The 22,019-nt window shown below is 39.3% G+C and overlaps 2 protein-coding genes across 3 annotated transcripts in view; both read right to left on the bottom strand.

Moving 5' to 3' along the window:
- Positions 1-691, bottom strand: part of MCU (mitochondrial calcium uniporter) — a 234,437-nt gene extending 233,746 nt beyond the window's left edge. The window contains exon 1 of the mRNA XM_081224221.1: positions 532-691. Coding sequence (XP_081080347.1) covers positions 532-675 — 144 coding nt within the window. The 5' untranslated portion in view covers positions 676-691. The remainder of the gene's footprint in view (positions 1-531) is intronic.
- An 8,412-nt stretch (positions 692-9,103) lies between these two features.
- The window catches only part of LOC308619842 (uncharacterized protein), a 63,668-nt gene continuing 50,752 nt past the window's right edge, over positions 9,104-22,019 (bottom strand). For both annotated transcript variants that reach the window (XM_081239059.1, XM_081239058.1), the window contains one exon: positions 9,104-9,427. In XM_081239059.1, the coding sequence (XP_081095185.1) occupies positions 9,350-9,427 (78 nt within the window). In that variant the 3' untranslated portion in view covers positions 9,104-9,349. The remainder of the gene's footprint in view (positions 9,428-22,019) is intronic.

A 22,019-nucleotide genomic window follows, 5' to 3' on the forward strand; every position in this document is an offset into this window, starting at 1 on the left:
GAGAAGAGAACTAGAGAGCGGCCCCGCTGGGGTCCTGGGTTGCCCTCCGGGGGACAGTTCCCAGCAGTATGGCACTGCCACTCTCCTGACACATACACAAGGCAGCCGCGGCAACTCTGGACACCCCAACCCGCCTGGAGGAGGAGGGAAAGGGGACAACTTGAACGGGGCTCAGTTCGGGAGCAATGGGGCAGAGCTGTTAAGTAAAAAGGAGGGAGGGACCGAGATCGGGGGCGGGTCAGAGAGAGGTTCAAGTCCCGTCCCTTCCCCGCCCTGGTGTCCCCGGTCCTGCGGGAACATCCCTGCCGTAGCCCCTCCTCCTCCTCCTCTCGGCTTCCTCCGCCCTGCCTTTTTTTCCTGGTTGCCGCCGCAGGCGCCTGAAGGGCACGGCGGCTCCTCGGTGCCCGGCAACCTCTGGAGCGGCCGCGAGTTGAGGTAACTCGCCCGCTGCCCCGGCGGCCTGCCCGCCGGCTGATCCCACACGCCAGCGCCGCCCCGCCCTCCCCGGAGCCGCCGGGCGCGCTCGCTCACCGTCCGGTGGTGCTGCTGCTGCCGGTGGCGGCTGACGCCCAGCGCGGGGAAGCAGCCCGAAGTCAGCGCTCCGCAGCCGCCGGCGCCTCCGCCGCCTCGGGAGGAGAGGAGCAGCAGGAGGGATCTACCTGCGGCGGCCGCCATCTCTCAACTGGAAACGGCGCCGACCCAGGCAGCGCAGCGGACGGCCGGGGCGGAGCTAAGACCCGCCACTCACCGGCGCCGGTCCAATTGTCGCCCTTGACTGAGTTGATGAGGCGGGGCTTCTTGCAAGGCCCAATCGACAGGCGGGAGAACCACACTAGAGACTGCCTGTCACTTCCAGAGTTACCTATTGTGGGACATAGTCAATTACGGGCAAATTCTAGGGAACCGGTAATTGTCACCCGAGCCCCTCAGAATAGCACCAATAGAGATGGCATATTCGATTCGGCTAATCCTCACCAAAGATACAGCTAAGATAAGGGTAACTGGGGAAATGGATATTTGTACAAAGCTCTGTACTTCGTGTTTTAAGTTGGCAAAATAGACACCAAATTAGTAATCATTAGCTAGGTATGTTGGAACTCCCAACGACACGCCCAGAGTTATCATTCTTAACTAATGGTATTTGGATATGCTGAAATTATCCCGTCATGGAGTGATCTAATGACTGTGATATGTAGCATAGTACAGGAGGGGTAGAATGATTATGATACCAAGGTCCCAGAATGAGTACATGTTATCAAAGTGAATTAACAGACCTGTATACATTTCAGATACTCAGTTCACTTTTACAGCACCTTTATACTGATATTCTTACACTCTCCAGAAGCAACACTCTATTTTCTTACCACTTTTGACCTTATGTGCACTTATTAAACTATAGAAACAGAGCATGCTGATAATGTAATAAAAATCACGTAAAAGTTACCTTAATGAATTTTCATAATTTAGCTAAATTAGCCATTAGAATACACTTTGGAATAACACTTTCTCTTGAAAAATCCTTCCACAGAGACAAGCTCATAATGATAGCTCATTGAAGACTGAAAGAAAGGAGATTTGAGGTTCCTGAATTTCCTCAGAAGAGGATTTCTTTGCTGTCTGTTTATTGTTATGAGCTAGTTAATTCTCACACCTCCTTTTAAAATCTGGAGCAGGAAAACGGTTTGGTAAGCAGATAAAAGTATTATCCTAAATTTTGGGAAACATCTTTCTAGTGTACCCTAAGGTGATAAATTTAAGACAAAACAACACGCACACAATTTTATTGTATCACTTATTCTAATTATATTCTTTAAAGTTTGACTGAAATGTTACTTTTTTGGCCAAGAATAGCTAAATAATGAAGTGGAGCTTTTAGTTTGTTTAATCCTTCCACCCACTCCAGAACTGTAAGATGATTGGCTTCTCCAGGTGAGACATTCAAACCATTCACCCAAAAGGCATTTATTGCTCAACAGTGGAACATAAGAGCTCAGGAATGAGATAAGCCCCCCATTCAACAGCTGTACACACTAATCCCCCTAGTTGGAGATCTGTGACATTCCTGGGGTAACTTCACTTACAATCATTTTCCACTCATCTATATTTATCCCATCTGCATTCTATGTATTTACCCATGCTCTGCCATTTCCCCTTCTCTCTTGTCCCTTTACACCTTCTTACTAGTATTACCACGGGTTTTAGTTTTGTTTTTACTTTCTGTCTTCGCAAATCTGGCTATGAATCAGTATTGTGCCCTGCACTCCATCTTACACTTTGAAAAGTTCTACTGGAATTGCCTTTCCCCTACTTATCGAAATATGAAAATGAGACATGCATCCTGCATTACTGAGATTTAGTTCTGTGGATCTGCAAAAGAACCACGATAGTTTTTTTTTTCAAGTGCATAAATCTGAAACTGGAGGGATTACCAAAAGCTTCCTCTTTATTTACCAAAATGTGTCATCTTTTATCTACCAAGATGATACCATTGATTAACCACAGGTAGGCTGCATATTCTGAGGATCCACTGACTAAACTGAGTTCTAATAATCCAGGGATAGAAATTAATCTAAACAAATGTCAATTATCTCTTCACAGAGAAAACCTTTCCACAGCTGCAAAGGACATATCTCATACCAGCTGGTTGGCTAGGCCAAATAAGGAGAAAATGTAGATAGCTCAATAGAAAGTCATCCTCTAGACAGAAACATACATACACACACACACATGCACACACACACACCAAAAGTGGTTTGTGGAAGAATAAACCAAAAAAAAAAAAAAGTTACCTCTGGGAAATTTTAAGGGGTAGCTATCCTTTTGAATGGTTTAACTTTTTCCCATCTGCATGTTATTTTTATTATTACAAAAATATGTTCAGTGAAACCTACATGACTGCAGAATTGTTTTCTGTGCCAATCCTTAAAACAGGTTGATCTTTTCTTTTAACTAAAACTAATCAGAACAGATTTTCTGGAGCGTGAAACTCTAACTAGATTCCCTACTAAAATGTACACTAAAGTCAGCTCCAAAGTATGACTCAACTCAATGGAGTATTTGTCTAAGCATTCCAGAATAGCCAGGGTAGTTGATGCACACAGCTTATTGACGTGAACAAGAAAACATGAAATGGATCTGCTTAGAGATCTGGGGGCTATGTTTCATGGTTTACTGATGATATGAGTTATTATTCAACTGAGATCAGCAATTCTTAAAGATCAAAAAAGGTATGTGAAGGAGAGGGAGAAGAAAGGGGTTTTAGCCTTTAAATAAGTATCATAAACCACAGCTTAGATCTGTTTTCTGGTGATTTGGCTTCACTATTTTTCCAGATGTCATTATTCCTATTATTTATTTATTTATTTATTTATTTTTGCTGTGTTGCGCCTTCGTTTCTGTGCGAGGGCTTTCTCTAGTTGTGGCAAGCGGGGGCCACTCTTCATTGCGGTGCGCGGGCCTCTCACAATCGCGGCCTCTTGTTGCGGAGCGCAGGCTCAGTAGTTGTGGCTCACGGGCCCAGTTGCTCCGCGGCATGTGCGATCCTCCCAGACCAGGGCTCGAACCCACGTCCCCTGCATTAGCAGGCAGATTCTCAACCACTGCGCCACCAGGGAAGCCCCTATTCCTATTTTTTATACCTACCCATCTGTAGAAGTACTGAAATACTGAAACCCCACCACATAGCTTGTCCTGGCTATAGCAATATCTGGTCTGACTTCATCAAACACATACACACATTTTTTTTTTCCTTCCTTATTTTTGTTTTTCTACTTTTCTTCCCCCTTTAATAGAGACTGCAACCTCACACTGGATCATTTACATGCTTTATATACATAATTTACATAAATATGTTTACATACCTCTTCTTAAAACTTTTGTGTGGCAAGAATTTCATGCCCCAGCCTCCAAAGAATGACTGACTCCATATTCATTTATAACTTAGTGACCCTAATCTAACATTCTTTTAGGTCGGAAACATCCAGTCTGCAAGTTTATTTATTTATTTATTTATGTCTGTCAAGCACGCAACACCGGGAAAACATTGAGTTGAGAAGGGCAGGGCTTGTTCAGATAGGACTGTCTTTGTTCATATTTCTCAGGATCTGAGAGGTTGGCAGCTAACTTTCACACTGTCCTTTTTAATCGATTTTTAAAAAATAAATTTATTTATTTATTTTTGGCTGCGTTGGGTCTTCATTGCTGCACGCGGGCTTTCTCTAGTTGCAGAGAGCGGGGGCTACTCTGTTGCGGAGCTCGGGCTTCTCGTTGCAGTGGCTTCTCTTGTTGTGGAGCACGGGCTCTAGGTGCGCGGGCTTCAGTAGTTGTGGCACGCGGGCTCAGTAGTTGTGGCTCACGGGCTCTAAAATGCATGCTCAGTAGTTGTGGCACACAGGCTTAGTTGCTCCACGGCATGTGGGATTTTCCCAGACCAGGTCTCGAACCCGTGTCGGCTGCATTGGCAGCCGGATTCTTAACCACTGCACCACCAGGGAAGTCCCTCACACTGTCCTTTTTGTGTTGGATTGGCCTGTGGCCTCCTATAGCCTTTGCTATTTAGTAGACCTTTGGAGTCATGAAGTCTTTTGTCTCTATCTGAAGTGATCCAAAGGGGCAAGACACTGATTCTGCACTTGAATAAACCACACCTCCTAAGTGCATAGGAATTCAGCACATATTTTTATGGAAACCAACACTATCCATTCCAGAGTATTCAAAAGTGCCCCCCCAAATCCTAAGAACATTCTCTGACAAGGCTGAATTACATCAAAATTCCAAATTGGTAAAGGGCTCCCCTCTCTCAGCACTCTCCAGGTATTTACTACCCATACCCTGAACATGCCCTGACCTTCCAACCTCCAACTCTTTGCTCCTACTGTACCCATAAGTCACCTGTTCTATTCTTGTGAAGACCAGCTTGGCTTCCTCTAAGAGGAAATGCCCAGGTAAAATTAAACTCTCAGAATTTGTTGTTTGACTTTCTATCACAGTACTTTGGTACTTGATGTGACTGGCCTGACAATGAGGCTGCCACTCCCTTGAGTATCCAACCTATTTGATTAGACTAATCTGCCTCGCTGGGCCACAGTCCCTTCTTCTCTCACTTTTTATGTGTATTTTCTATCAGAATTATTTATGTTACTATCTTTCTCCTACACAGCTCTTCCAGGTTAGAGTTGCCAATCTGGCAAATTAATTTAAGCTGACTTTTTAGATGATAAGTACTTCTTGGATTGCCTCTTTTACACAACATTTACATTTAGAGGACTCTACAATGCTAAAAGGCAAAATAATTTCACAAAGTATGGCAGGTCTAAGAAAATTATTCTCAGGTGAGATAGTCCATTAATAGTCTTCAAAAATTCATCAAATACCTAGTCACTTCCACCTGCCTATTTCAAGGTCCGATACATCTTTATATTATGCTGGGTGTTGCCCAAAGTTCAGCTCCTCTGAAACTGAACTAATTTAGTGTCAAATGCTGTATTCATTCTCCATTTCTATGTAATGTACATAATCTTCATTAGTACTTTTATACATGAACAAATTCTGGGCTATGGGTTGCACTTGGTGGGAGGCAGAGGGTGGAGGAAACTGTGGGTGTGAGACTGGTCATTGCCAGTTAACAACAGGTGCGAATGCTGCTCTTTAAATTTAGCCATTGCACTTGGCATCTTGTTTCTCAGCCATCACTTATGGCAACCACGGCCGATTTGGAAAGGATCAAGGAAAGGATGACAGAAAGAGTCATGTTTATTAAAAGGCAGAGAGAAACAGTTTTGTTCTCTTTTCTTTAATAAAAACTAGCCTAAGGAAAAAAAAAGCAGCATGAGACTTGGGAAGTGTAAAGACAGCTTAGAGTGAAAAGGGGAAGAGATAATAATCATTAACAAATTGTTCTTAATTAGGCACTTTAAAATCATTCCAGCTCCCAAAACTTGGGAGCCAAATTATCTCAAATTTGGGTGGAGACTAAGAAAATAATTACTATTAATTGAGAGTTGGGATAAGAGTAGGGGACAAGACCTGAATGAGTATAATTTATTTATTCATTTATTCAATCAGTCAATCAAGAAAAATATATTGAATGCCTATTATATGCCAGGCAATATACTAGGAGAAATTTTCCAAAATTCACATTTTCTGCGTCATGTATTTCTTTTTCTAAAATGCTCATTTATCCATCCTAACCTTGAAATGGGATCAGTTCTTCCCATAACATTTATATATCACTCAGAATTCCTGAAAGATCCCTTGAGTTATCTCAGAGCATCAATATAACATGAATTTGAAACATACTACTAATGTAATAACCACCACACCCAACAACATTCCTAGGAAGACATATGAAGAAATTGTAGTTTTTGCTATCAATGTGTGGTAGCATTCAGTTCTACTTAAATAATTTCTGTTTTACTGCCTAAAGTATAAACAAAATTTAGCCTCAGAGCATTTTAAGAAGACTTTGCATTCCTATCTTCATGCCTTGCTTTGCTAATATGTATATATATATTAGTTTGAAACAGGGTCCTTTGGCTTATCCAGCATCAGAGGGAATAACTCGTTCAATAAACTTGTTAAAATTTAAGCAAGGTTTAGAGCATTTACAGATGCTACTACTTTAAGTACAGATGCTACTACTTTAAGGTCCTCAAGCAATTAGACCTATTAACCTATTCAATCAAAAACACAATTATTGGGCTTCCCTGGTGGCGCAGTGGTTGAGAGTCCACTTGCCGACGCAGGGGACGAGGGTTCGGGCTCCGGTCCGGGAGGATCCCACATGCCGCGGAGCAGCTGGCCCCGTAAGCTATGGCAGTTGAGCCTGCGCGTCTGGAGCCCGTGCTCCGCAACGGGAGAGGCCGCAACAGTGAGAGGCCCACGTACCGTAAAAAAAAAAAAAAAAAAAAAAAAAAAACCACAATTATTGTCAAGAAGAAAATTTCACAAATACCTCTAGATTATAAACCCAGGAGGGCACGTGAAAGGATCCAAACTCAGAATCCCAAGCTAATTGGGAAATGCCATTTTTATTAATTCCCATGATGTAGAACCCACTCAAGAGGATTTGAGAAAGATTGTAAAGATTTGATGGTTCTTTTAAAATGGACTTTTCTGGGCTTCCCGGGTGGCGCAGTGGTTGAGAGTCCGCCTGCTAATGCAGGGGACACGGGTTCATGTCCCGGTCCGGGAAGATCCCACGTGCCTCAGAGCGGCTAGGCCCGTGAGCCATGGCCGCTGAGTCTGCGCATCCAGAGCCTGTGCTCCGCAACGGGAGAAGCCACAGCACGGAGAGGCCCACGTACCGCAAAAAAAAAAAAAGTAAAATGGACTTTTCTGCTTTCTTATCAATTTTGTATTTTAGAAGGTGAAAAAATATAAACATACACAAAAAACTTCCTGTTTGCCAACATGGGTCCTTCTCCCAGAAATAATCCTGGGAAATGAATGAACTTTTAAATTAAATTTTACATATAGGCGAATTTTGAAAAGTAAAACCCTAGTTAGTCATTTCTGGAATGCATCTTTTAGGATGGTAACTCTCGATCTTTGTTCCATCTTGGCAGATAAATTTTTCACACATGCTCATCACAAATAATAGCTCACTAAAAGCATCTGAATAAATAAGACAAACTTTGGTTTATACAGATTCCAAGTGTGTTAGTTGTAACTACATTATGCCCAGATGTCTCTGTGTATTAAAGTATCTGAAATATTTCTTAAATATAATAAAAGAGTTTCTTCTGTAACTTCAGTAGTGGCTTTCCCTGAGTTTCAAGAAATTCATTCATTATTTCCATAAATAATGTGATTTGTTGGTTGAGTTGCCACAGCTAACAAAATAAAGGCTCTGGTCTCACAGAACTTAGTATTTAATGATAAGAGATAAGGGAAGCAGGAAAGTATTGCAGGAGGGCATCTAACCCATTTTTGAGGATCTGGGAAGGCATCTCAGGGAAAGTAATATTTGGTGAGACCTGAAAGATTGGTAGGAGTAAATGCCAGAGTCGTGAAATGGGCGAGGCAACAGGAGCAGGTTACATAGGATTTTATAAACCCTATTAAGGAATTTTGATTTTACCCAAAGAGCACAGATAAGTCTCGAAGGATTATAGAAATGGGAGACATTAGAGAATAGTTGGAGACTAGAAAGACTAAAGGCAGGGAGACAAATTAGGAGATCTAGGCAAGAAATACCAGTGGCATGTTTTATAGTATTGGCCATAGGGAAAAACAGATTAATTTGAGAGAGACTGTATAAGAAGTTGAATTGAAAAGTATTGGTAATTAGTAGGATATTAGTGGGTGGGAAGGAAGGAGAGTCAAGTGTCAAGGGAGACTTCTAGGTGCCTCACTTGGGCAACTGGGTAGATGCTCATGCCATACACTGAAAGAGGAAACACAGAAAGAAAAGTTTTGCTAGGGGAAGATGATGAGTTCAGTTTTGAAAATGTATGCCAGGTGCTTGAGACATCCCAGGAAAAATATTCATCAGACATTTGGTTTTTTGAATCTAAGACTCATGAAGGACATCTATGCTATAGAAATAGATGTGGGGGTCATCAACATATAGACAGTTGGTAATTGAAGCCGGATGACAACACCAAGGATGAGTATGCAGAAGAAAAGAAGATCTAAGAAATTAGTTTCCATTTAATGTGCTAACTAGAAGATCTAAGAAATTAGTTTCTATTTAATGTGCTTCCATAATATGTGCTTAACAAATATTTGATTTGAGAAAATGAATAAAAACATGTCAGTAAACTCTAGAAGGCCTTTTTAATATTTGCACAGGAATTTTTCAGGTGACTGACATTCACTGGCCTCAGATAGTGGCAATGAGTTGTTTAGTCTTCAAAAATGTTCTGGGCTCCTGAAAAAGTTTTTTAAACCTAATGTAAGATTCTTATTTTATTACAATGACGATATGTGTAAAGTTCCCAAGTTGAGTTCTAATACTTCAGAAAGAAGCAAACTTACATACACAGCATAATTCCCTGCACATAATTCATGCTCAATAAACATGTATTTAAAGAGATTTGTGGAATGAATGAATAAACATATGAATGAAATACATATTCCTATCTTCTCACAATAAAGAAAGTTTTTTAATATAAATTTATTTATTTATTTATTTATTTATTTATTTATTTATGGCTGCATTGGGTCTTTGTTGCTGCGTGCAGGCCTTCTCTAGTTGCAGGGAGCAGGGGCTACTCTTCATTGCAGTGCGCAGGCTTCTCATTGAGGCGGCTTCTCTGTTGTGGAGCACAGGCTCTAGGTGTGCAGGCTTCAGTAGTTGTGACACGCGGGCTCAGTAGTTGTGGTTCACGGGCTCTAGAACGCAGGCTCAGTAGTTGTGGCGCATGGGCTTAGTTGCTCCGCGGCATGTGGGATCTTCCTGGACCAAGGCTTGGACCTGTGTTCCCTGCATTGGCAGGCAGATTCTTAACCACTGTGCCACCAGGGAAGTCCCAAAGAAAGTTATAGTACTTCCACTCCACTACTCTTATATTTGTTGAGGTACTACATAGTACTTATGTAATTCATAATTACATAATTGAGACATAGTAATTCAGTCCCTAGAAACATTTAATCAAAAGAAGCACATCTGAACTAGTAAGTCTAACTGGGCATATTGAGAGAGAGCTGGGGTGATATATCCAACAAAGAACTCATGTTCAAAATATATAAAGAGCTCTCACAAATCAATAAGAAAAAGGCAGCAACTCAACAGAAAAATGGGCAAAAGACTTGAACAGATAATTCACAAAAGAGGAGATCAAAATAACCAGTAAACGAATGAAAAGGTGGTTGACTTCATTCCCCATGGGGGAAATGCAAATTAAAAACCACAATGCAAAAAAAAAAAAAAAAAAAACCCCACAATGCAATAGTACTTCAAGCCCACCAGAATAGTCAAAATGAAAAAGATGAAAAATATCAAGTTCTCATAAGGCTATGGTGCAATCTCAACCTCCATTGTTGCTGATGAGAGTTGTAAATTGGTACAACCACTGTATCAGTCACAGTACATACATTCAGGAGACAGAAACCACACCAGTTACTTGAAAAGAGACAATTTAATATAAAGAATTGTTAATAAGAGCCTCTTCTCTAAGTTTTAATAATTCTAACCATTTTCCTTTGTTTTCTCAGCCCTAGGGATTGTAGCTGCTTCTTGTAGTTGCTACCTAATGATTTATTCGTTTTCTTTTTACCCTTGTTAACATCTTTATATCTAGTTAACAATTATTTATACTAAATTATCTCTGTTCATGTAACTGGTATGGTTTTTTTCTCCTGATTGATACAGAATTGGTACCAGGAATGATCCAGGAAACAGACCCACAAATATGGGATTTAAGGATTATTATGATCAAGTCATTGGGCTTGACTACAGTGCTGAGCTCCTTGCCAAAAAGAAACATGATGCTAGTAATCAGTGACATGCAGTATATTCACACAATCAAATTAGGACCTATGAGTGAATGTGATTATTTGCCTGCTGAGACAAATGTCTTGGGGGCTCCAAGTGGCTGCTGCATTTTAGCAATGTGACAATAATGATGACTCCTAGGACTCTCGTGTGGCCGGTGACCCAGAAATCTAAAGGTGTAGGTTCTCATGTTACTGAGAGTGGAGGTACAGCAGCGCTGGTTTGAGGATTAAAACTGTACAACTCATATTCTGGTAGCAAGCAATGATCCTCCCACACACAATGGGAGTAGTTCAGACTTAGTGATCTTTCTGGGAAACTATTCTGTGCACATGGGAGGCATAATTGAGCTACTTAATTCAAGACTGGCCTAATTTCTAAAACAAAATTTTCTATTACAAACATAAAAAACAGAGATTGAAAGATGGAAATAGAAAACACCTTAGAAATAATCTAGTCCTATACTCTGACTGGACCAAAAATTTTTTTTTTCTTTTAAGGAGACTCAGAGAAGTGAGTGACTTAGCCAATCAAGAATTAATTTAGTAGCAGAGTTAGGATGAAACATGCCATCACCAACTGCTGAGGACTTACTAGGTATCAGGCACTGTGCTGAGTGCTTTCATATGTATTAGCTGATTTAATCCTCTCACTAACATTATGACATAGGTATTAATATTCCTAATACTAATTAGGATGAGGAACAACAGATGAGGAAATTGAGGTTAAGTGATTTGTCCAAGTTCAGTACCAAAACCCAGGAATGAAGGACTCCAGCTCCTACACTCTTAACCATTAACATAATCTGCCTCTCTGGAAGCCAGCATTGATTTAAGTTCAATATAATACTCTTTAAGCTACAATTTAGCATTGCTTCCCCCACCTGCCCACCGCCAGGCTAATCAGTTTGCAGTGGGAAAAAAAGCAACATGGAAGGTTAGGCCTGAAAAAGGGTTTTCTAATTCAGTCTCTTAGTCCACAGTGAAGTCACTGAAGTCTAAGCACGCAACTGACTTTCCCAATGCCAAAAGCTGTTTCGGGGTGAAGGCAGAAATGTGAGCCAAGTTTCCTAAATCTCAAGGCAGTTCTCTTTTAACTATACCACAAAATCTTCCCCTCCCACATTCTCTTCTTTCAGAAGTTGGTATTGGTATAGGGTCCAAAGTTCTTGTTGACTCCTTAATTGGACTGGCTGATATGGGACAGGCAAGGTTGTTCATTAAATGTACACAGTTTCTACTTCCTGGTCCATATTCAATACCATCTCCAGATGGACAGCTACTGTGTGCTGTGCTGAAAAGTCCCCTCTGTTTTCAAACTGCTTCTCTACATTCATTTTACTTTTATACCTCAAACCCTCACACTGTTTGCTCCTTTGGGTTGAAACACTGGAAAAATACTTTATTAAGATACCAATGGATGGTATAACGAAAGGAAGGTCTTCTTTAGCTGGAACTCGTTTACGTAATTAGTACTCATCTCTCAGCAGAGTACTGGAGGAGTGGGACTCTGGAAAGACTAGGATTTTTATGGCAGGATCCAACAGCATAGGATGACCTGAGAGGTGTGAGGTAGGTTACAGTGGGAACAGCAGTGATGAGTCATGACCCTATGAGGCCACTGAGCACGTGGGGAAGATGGGAAAGAACTGAAAGTCAGGAAGTGGCTTAGAAAAGGGGTGGAGAATAGAGCATCTTTGTACAAATTAGCAAAAGAGGCCCCTTGCACATCTTGGAGAATGGAGCCCAGACTGGATTTCTACCCCCACTGGCCCGCTCGTACACTGACCAACCAGTTATGACAGACTTGTATAAATCACATCCATCATAATGTTGCTGGGCGGCTGCCCTGCCTGCCACCCCGGCTGTTGCTACTCTTTTCCCAAGATAGCTACAGAAAAACAGAAGAGAACTAACGTTCACAGTGCTGGCCACCGCCCTCCATTTACTGAGCCCCTACTCTGTGTAGTCACTGTTGTCACAAAAAACTCAGTGAATTAGATATTATTTCCGCAACCTTACAGATGAGAAAAATAATAGCCCAAAGAGTTTAAGTAATTTCCCAAAGGCACATAACTAAGAAATCATTAGAAGAGGCTAAGCACTCTGGGCAGAGCTGAATCGAATTGAGGTGACTCATGCTTATCTTTGTCTCACTATACCACGCCCCTATACAGAAAATTGCTTTCCTATAATTTGTGTAGTTGTACATTTTCAGTTATGCCAACCCTATTCTTTACTACAAAGCATTGAGCTTCAGTGGTCTAATTTATCACAGGTAAGCACATGGGTTTCTTATTGGTAAGTGGACCATCTGGCAGGCAGTATGTGGGAGCAGGCCCTTTGGCAAGGTGATAAGAAGGTTAATTAAGTCTAGATTTTAGAGTATTTTTTAACCTGAAAGAAAGAAATATTGTTAGCAATAATATTGAGTACTAGATATTTGCAAGGTTTGGGGCTGTGTTCTACATAAACACTACATTATAACTTCTTGTTTAATCTTCACAATATCCCTATGAGGAAAATACTATACTAGCCCCCATTTTTCAGTTGAGAAAATCGTGACATTGAGAAGTAACTTGCTAAAGATCCCCTGGCTGGTAAGCAGTGAGGCCAAGATCTAGGATATCTGACACCAGAGTCCCCACACTTAACTTATTCCACTATACTACCTCTCCTGGTATGGAATAGTTCAGGACGTGGTCTCAGAGTAAATCCTATAGAAACTTAGATTATTAGCTCCAAAGTAATCACTCTGAGCCCACAGAGTAGCGTCATGATAAAAATACAAATAAAAAAGAGGTTTGATGTTTTTAAAATAATTTCTTTGCTACATTAATTTCTTTTTTTATGTTTTAGTGTACTAGATAATCAGCACCTCCGGGGCAAATGCCATGTCTTTGATTTTCTTCTGTTTCCTTCACTCACTTAATCATTATTGAATGATATCGAGCTTTTGCTATGGAGAAGGCACTACAGTGCCTAACACTGAGGTTGGTGTATAATGGAGAACATTCAAATATTTATTTGGTTTATTGATTGGTTAGAGAAGGCAGAGGCTTTACCTCAAGTTCTCTAGGTGTAGTCCCATAGGAATTAATAATTAATGATTCTGATAATTTTATCACCAAATCACTGAGACAACATTTCACTGGGTAGGGGTTGAGTTAGAATCTATGTTTCAAATGACAACTTGTGAATTGGTGGTAGTCAGAAAATGCTCAATAATTATAACCTTTCTAGGAAGTAAGTAAATTGAAAATAATACTTGCTTGCCCTTTCCTCTAAAATTGAAAGGCTCTCTGATATGTTAGCCTGCAGTAATATCAAAAGTTTGTAGCTCATGTTACAGTGGAAGATTACTGGACTGAATGTCAATATTATGACATAGTATGAGTGTGTTTCGTGTTTGGTAATTGCAATCATTGTTGCTTTTGTTGTGGTCACCCATTTACAATGCTTGGTGTCAGTCTATTTATCTCTTGTAAAAATAAAATACAGTGTGTGTGTGTGAAAAAAAGTTTGTAGTTCAGTTTATCCACTAGGGTCCTCTACCTTGTTTTAGAAAGTATAGGAAATCCTTTATTTATAGCAAGTCAACTCACAGTTCTCACTTCAGGACTCTGCCTGCAACCGTCAAGTTCGACTTACAGTACCCTTGGTGAACCCAAAACAAACAGGCATATAGTGCCCAGCACTTTTGAGGAAATGCATTTCTACCATATTGCAACAAAAATACCCACAATCTGATATCTAATGTCTACATTTTGCTGAAGAAATATACAACAAGAAAAATAGGGATGAAAAACAAATATTCTTGAATCTATTTCTCAAAAAGCCATTGAGTAGCCTAAAGTTTACCTAGAAATTGCCTTAAAGGTAAAAATTAAAGTATTGCCATGGCTTTCTGTGACATAGTAGAAAGGGTATTAGAAGTGATTTTGGAGATCTAGATTGTAAACCCAGGTCTAACTACTATGTAATCTGTGTGACCTTGGGCAAAATACTTAACATCAGCTTCCTTATCTGTAAAACAACATTCTCCTCTCTGGGTTGTTGTAAAGGTTAAAAATAATAATAATGTACATAAAACTATGTGGCACCTTTAAAAATATCAGTTTAATCAAAACCAGAAATTTTATGTTAAAGATGTTTCTCTTTTTTTTCCTTCTTTTTTTATACGGCAGAAAAACCAACACAAGTTTAATGACATATATATGCCCTGTACATATGAGAGATACCCAGGGAAACTAATGTTTCTTCATCTACTAAATTGTTGTCAAAAACTAGGAAAATAATTATGGAAGATAATAAAGTCTTTGTTCATTTGTCCCCTACCTTTCTGGAGTTCTGATTTATATGAGGAGTTTTACCACTGAGGAAGTCTACATGAGATTTATATCTCTTCCAGCAGGGCAAAATGTCCATGCCCTTGAAAATACATGAGAAGAGTACCACGTGTCAGCTTATATAATGAGAACTCAGCTCACTATAGTGCATCTCTTAGAACATTTTTCATTCAGTGAAGTGTTCTGTTTTGTTATTGAGGTGTAGTTGATTTACAGTATTAGTTTCAATATTAGGTATATGACATTCTAGAGTTATTATAAAAGTTAAAGTTTAAGGTTATTATAAAATATTGGCTATGTTCCCTGTTCTATACAATATATCCTTGCAGCTTATTTATTTTATCCATAGTAGTTTGTACCTCATAATCCCCTACCCCTATCTTGCACCTTCCCCTTCTCTCTCCCCACTGGCAGCCACTAGCTTGTTCTCTATATCTGTGAGTCTGTTTCTGTTTTGTTATATTCATTCGTTTTATTTTCTAGATTACACATATAAGTAATAACATACAGTATTTGTCTTTCTCTGACTTATTTCATTAAACATAATACCCTCTAGGTCCAACCATGTTGTTGTAAAGGGCAAAATTTCGTTATTTTTATGGCTGAGAAGTATTCCATTGTATGTATATTCCACATCTTCTTTATCCATTCTTCTGTTGATGGAAGTTAGGTCACCACCATATCTGGGCTATTGTAAATAATGCTGCAATGAACATTGGGGTGTATGTATCTTTTCGAATTAGTGTTTTTGTTTTCTTTGGATATATTCCCAGGAGTGGAACTGCTGGATCATATGGTAGTTCTATTTTAGTTTTTTGAGGAACCTCCATATTATTTTCCACCAATTTACATTCCCATTTTCTCCACAAGGGTTCCATTTTCTCCAAATCCTCACCAACATTTGTTACTTGTGGTCTTTTTCTTTTTTTTTAATTTATTTATTTTTGGCTGGATTGGGTCTTTGTTGCTGCGCACGGGCTTCCTCTAGTTGCGGCGAGCGGGGGCTACTCTTTGTTGTGGTGCACAGGCTTCTCGTTGCAGTGGCTTCTCTTGTTGTGGAGCACTGGCTCTAAGTGCACAGGCTCAGTAGTTGTGGCACGCGGGCCCTAGAGTGCAGACTCAGTAGTTGTTGCACACGGGCTTAGTTGTTCCTCAGCATGTGGGATCTTCCCAGACCAGGGATCGAACGTGTGTCCCCTGCATCAGCAGGTGAATTCTCAACCACTGTGCCACCAGGAAGTCCCATTTGTAATCTTTTTGATGACAGCCATTCTGACAGGAATGAGGTGATACCTCATTGTGGTTTTGATTTGCATTTCTCTAATAATTAGCAATGTTGAGCATCTTCTCACGTGCCTGTTGGCTATCTGTATGTCTTCTTTGGAAAAATGTCTATTCAGGTCTTCTGTCCATTTTTTAAATAGGTTGTTTGTTTTTTTGATATAGAGTTATATGAGCTGTTTACATATTTTGGATATTAACCCCCTTTTCAGTCACATCATTTGCAAATATTTTTCTCACATTCTGTAGGTTTTATCAATGGTTTCCTTTGCTGTGCAAAAGCTTTTAAGTTTAATTAGGTCCCATTTGTTTACTTCTGCTTTTGCCTTAGGAGACAGATCCAAAAAATATTACTATGATTTATGTTAAAGACTATTCTGCCTAGGTTTTCTTCTAGGAGTTTTATGGTTTCCTGTTTTACATTTAGGTCTTTAATCCATTTTGAGTTTATTTTATTTTTAAATTTTTTTATAAAGTTATTTATTTACTTACTTATTTTTGCCTGTGTTGGGTCTTCATTGCAGTGCATGGGCTTCTTATTGCAGTGGCTTCCCTTGTTGCTGAGCACAGGCTCTAGGCACACGGGCTTCAGTGGTTGTGGCATGTGAGCTCAGTAGTTGTGGTGCACGGGCTTAGCTGCTCCACGGCATGTGGTATCTTCCCCGACCAGGGCTTGAACCCGTGTCCCCTGTATTGGCAGGCAAATTCTTATCCGCTGTGCCACCAGGAAAGCCCATTTTGAGTTTATTTTTGTATATGGTACAAGAAAATGTTCTAATTTCATTCTTTCATGTAGCTGTACAGTTTTCCTGGCACCACTTATTGAAGAGACTGTGTTTTTCCCCATTGTATATTTTTGCCTTCTTTGCCACAGATTAATAGACCCTATGTGCCTGGGTTTATTTCTGGGCTGTCTATTCTGTTCCTTTGATTTACGTGTCTGCTTTTATGCCAGCACCATACTGTTTTGATTACTGTAGCTTTGTAGTACTGTCTGAAATCAGGGAGCATGATACCTCCAGCTCTGTTCTTCTTTCTCAAGATTGATTCTGTTATCCAGGGTCTAGTGAAAAATTTCTTGATTTCTGAATTATGACTGGTCTCATTCATCTGAATCTACCAAGTTAAGCAATAGATGTCCTAAATGTAAGACAAAAGATGACCCTTCTCCCTTTCTCTTCTATATTTTCTTCTCCTCCTCTGGCCTATTCTCAGACTGACACAATGGACTAGCCAACCCATTGAAAACCTGAGTTCTCTAGCTTGCTGATTCACACCATCTTTAAGCAAAGAGATAATTATTTTTAACTTGTAATGTCTTTTTTTCTGGTTCCTAATGAGCTTCAGTCAGCCAAGGTCCTTTTTCACATTACACAAGTAAACACTTAAATAACAGAAGAAATATGACAACGTCCAAAAGGAATTTCAATTTGAGATTGTTTTCCTTTAGAGATTGTTAAAATATGAATTATTCTGTCCACCTATAATGAAAAGTTAACTGAACTGACACTGGTTAATCTCTAATAGCATTACACTGCCACTTTTTGATGAAGTCCAGTAATTAAGTAGTCCTGCAGCTTAACAGCAGGATCAGTGGGCAGAGAGTTAGAAGACTTGGACTCTATTTTCATTTCTAGCTCTGGCTCATTACCATTACTTTGCCCTGACCACCTTCTATTATTACTCAGAATCTCAGTTATATTAGCAGTGCAGAGTGATCTGGAAAAACCACCCTGTAAGCTAACAACTAAGAGGATGCAGCAGTCTTATTCCTACAATTGATGTACCATTATGGTCTCAGGCAAGAAATTGTCTAACTTGGTGCCTCAGTTTCTTTATCTGTAAAAACATGATAAATTATTTGCTCCTCTTTCCCCCAGTTTCCTCACAGAAATACAGTGATGGAAATTGTGTCAGTGCTATAAAAGATTTTTGAGGGACTTCCCTGGTGGTCCAGTGGGTAAGACTCCATGCTCCCAGTACAGGGGGCCCGGGTTTGATCCCTGGTCAGGGAACTAGATCCCAAATGCTGCAACTAAGAGTTTGCATGCTGCAACTAAAAGATCCCGCATGCCACAACTAAGACCCAGTGGAGCCAAATAAATAAATAAATGTTAAAAGAAAAAGATTTTTGATTTCTTTAGACTGTTGCCACATAAAGAGAAATGTCCTTTTGATTATATCTACTGGTATTTTTAGGTACCAATGCTCCCTGAGTTTGAGACATATCGATTCTACTTAGAAAAGAGTACTATTTATATTGCCATTCTTTGCAGAATCTTTGCAAAAATAAAATATGCTATAGAGAATATGCTTTAAGAAAACAAAATTATTCCACAAAATTTGTGATTGTTGGCAGTTAAAAATTCTGATTCACATTATCACCCCTAATCATCTTAACTTGAGGGAGACTGCTTATTAATTTAGAGTTGTCCATAGCCATCTTGTCTAGCTAGCAAATACCAGCTAACAAATGAGGATACTACTCAGTTGATCCTAATTATTCCAGGATTTTTGTAAGTGCCTGAAAAAAGTGTGTAGGTAGTGAGGGATCTTAAAATCTAACCATTGTTGACAGCTACTCTATTTAGGTTTGTGTGTGTCAAACATAAGAATTTTATAGGGATATTCACCTATCTCATGTAGATAATAGGAGGGTTGATAGATAACAAGTAATAACCTACCTAATTGCTAAAAGAAGTATTATCCTTACAATGCCCATTTTAATTTTTAAAGATTGTGATGATAATGTATTTTGTTATACAATCTCTTTGTCACATTAGAGTACTAGCAAATCCAAAACTCAGCCAGTGAAGGAAAAAATTCTCAGACTGAGTCAGAAAATCATATTAATTCAAAGACAGGTCTGAAACCGAAAGGTAAATTTAAAGGAATAGAGGAACATAAGTACCAAAAAAAAAAAGTCAGCCAAGGAAGACCAAAGATAGCCTGGTAACTGACAGAGATCCTTGCAGGCCGGTCAGAACTGTAGGTGCCTGGTAACAAGTGTCGAGGATTAATCACTAGGAAACTGGTGAAGGCAGGAAATCCAGTTACTAAGGTAGGAAATCCAGTTACTTTGGTTACAAAAAATATAGAAAGAAAACCTGTAAAACTGCTTGAGGACAGATCTTCATTTATTCATTCAATAAATATATACTAAAATAAATAAATAAATAAATATATACTAAGCACCAGTGTATGCCAGCCACTATTTTAGACACTGGGGAATCAGCAGTGAACAGAACAAAGTTCACTGGCCTTGTGCAGCTTATATTTTAGTTATGGGGAGAAGCAGAAAATAAACAAACAAGTAAGTAAAATATATGGTATGTCAATAGAAATGAGTCTATGGAGAAAATTTAAGTGGCCAATTCTGGGAGTAGGAAGTGGGGTTGCAATTTTAAATAGGTGGTAGAGAAGGCCTCACTGAGAAGAGGGCATAAAAGCAAAGACTTGGACAAGACAAGAGGGAAGGAGAGAGTCATGCAGCTAAGGAAGAGTGTTCTAAGCAGAGAATACAGCAAATGCAAAGACCTTGCTTGAAACAGGATCCTGCCCAGCACATCTGAGCAAAAGTAAGGAGGCCATCATATTTGGAGTGAGTAGAGCGAGGAAGGGGGAAGAATAGGAAACGATGTCAGAGAAGTAAAGAGAGAGACACACCAATTATTTTGGGCCCTGAAGATCATTGTGAGGACTCTGGCTTTTACTTTGTGTGAAATGAGAAACTATAAGGGATTACTGAGCAGTGGAAGGGCACAATGTGACTTACCCATTAAAAAGGATCAATATGACTAGTGTTTTGAGACTAGACCACAAGGAGGCAAGATGGAAGCAAGACCATTTAGGATACTATTCCAATAATCCAGGTGTGGTAGAGGGGAGAGAAGTGATGGGAATATGGCTATATTCTGAAGGTAGAGCCATCAGGATGTGCTAATGGACTTGAAATAAAAGGGAAGAGAAAGAGAGGAGTCAAACATGACACAGACTTTAGGCCTGAAAAACATGAAAACGGAGTGGCTGTTTATTGACACAGGGAAAATTGTGGGAGGGGTCTTAACCTACTTTGCATCCTTATGGTCTAGAACAATAGGAAACAAATGGGAATGTTCAGTGCACACCAGTAATCTAATCTGAATCTAGTTTCCATGTATTTGAGATGAGTTGTTCTGATAGAAGACTGACTCATTTGAGTTACTAAACTAGGGCTTGGTTCTAGAATCTGGGGCAAGGTTAAAAGCATTGGTATGTTAGAGCTAAGTTGCTCTAGCTAGCAAGAGCCAATTGCTATTTTCAGGATATTATTGCAAGCCAGGTGTTAAACATAGCCGTGTTTTAAACTTAAGTATATACACTTACAGCTAGAAAATTATATTAAACACGAAGTTAAAAATATTGAAATTCATTACTTCCTAATTATTTTACTACATTTTACTATTACCTATGCTCTTGAAGTTACTTATGTTTGTTGTGTCTATATGATAGAAATACTGTATAATGATGTGCTACTGTGCATCTCTTCCCAACTCTGTGTTCAGTGATGTTATGTCAGTAGCTTTAAATTGGCCATGGTGTGAGTATTTACAATACAAAAGTTGGCAAATGCTACAAATGAGGGCTCCCCAGTCCTTCCCTGTCCCCAGAGCTGGTTAAATGTGTAAGTGAGAATTTAGTGGTACCAGCTTTGAAGGCAATGATAGGGGATGAACCAACATATTTACAACATTTATATTTTGTAAATATACACAGGTATAGGCACTGAACATGGAGTATTACAGTATGGTTTTACAGGAGGTCTTCCCTGTTGGGGCAAGGGAGGGTGGAGGACTGAGGAAATTGTGGTAGGAGACAGACACAAAAGGAATTCCACAAAAAGAAAGAAAGGCCTTAATTACTGACCAAACTAGGAATTGCTAAAAGAGATCAGCATCTATATTCAATCAATGCCTTAATAGAATTAAACCTAGAACAAATTACAAACTGTTAACAAGGGAGATTAACAGCTTTGGACTGCTTATTTGTATATCTGATATTGCAAGGGATGAAGAGAAAATGGGGATGAATCAATGCCGTGAGTAGTGACTGCATATTTGTGAGAATTTCCTATATCCAGAATTTTATATTATGTTGTTAGGCCTTGAAAGAAAGAAACAGTAAGGATACTTAAGAAATTGTCTAAGTATTCCTGTGAGCCAGCTAGAAAAACAATACAGTTTAGTTTTACTATATATATACGTATATATATATATATGTATATATATATATACACACACAGTATATATATAGATATATATATACACACAGAATATATATGAACAATGATGAAAAAGCGCAGCATTTTGTGATTCATTTCTCAAAAGAAGCATAAAAATATCTATATTAATTGCAAACATGGTAATTAAAACAACAAAAACTTGAAAATGACAAAGGAGACTATGAAAAAAATACGTCTTTGATCCCCAGTTTTCCCCAAATCTTTCCACTTCACTGTTTCTAAATGTTTCCAAAAATGTTCTTTTTTCCCTTCCTTAAATATATTCATTCTCCATTTCCCATTCTCCCCTACTGGCTTTTTGTTCAAAGCTTTAATCTTTTTTTACTTAAAATGTTTTCATAAGTTGTTTTCCATAGCTCGGTAAAACTTCCTATTTAGCAGAATCACTTGGTTTGAGCATTAGTCTTGTTTTGCCAGACATATTTATGTGTATGGGGGTGTGGAATTACTGGGTCAAAGGATAGGAACATTTTGATGACTTATGGGTTTATCAAAACTTTAGTCAGGAATTCCCTGGCAGTCCAGTTGTTAAGACTCCAGGCTTCTACTGCAGGGGGCACGGGTTCGATGCCTGGTTGGGGAATAAGATCCCGCAAGCCGTGTGGTGCAGACAAGAAAAAAAAAAAAGACTTTAGTTATGTATGAAAGTACTGCTCATTGTACCCTTGCTT

The sequence above is a fragment of the Mesoplodon bidens genome (assembly GCF_964165515.1).
Source record: "Mesoplodon bidens genome assembly, chromosome: 1".
Taxonomy (NCBI): domain Eukaryota; kingdom Metazoa; phylum Chordata; class Mammalia; order Artiodactyla; family Ziphiidae; genus Mesoplodon; species Mesoplodon bidens.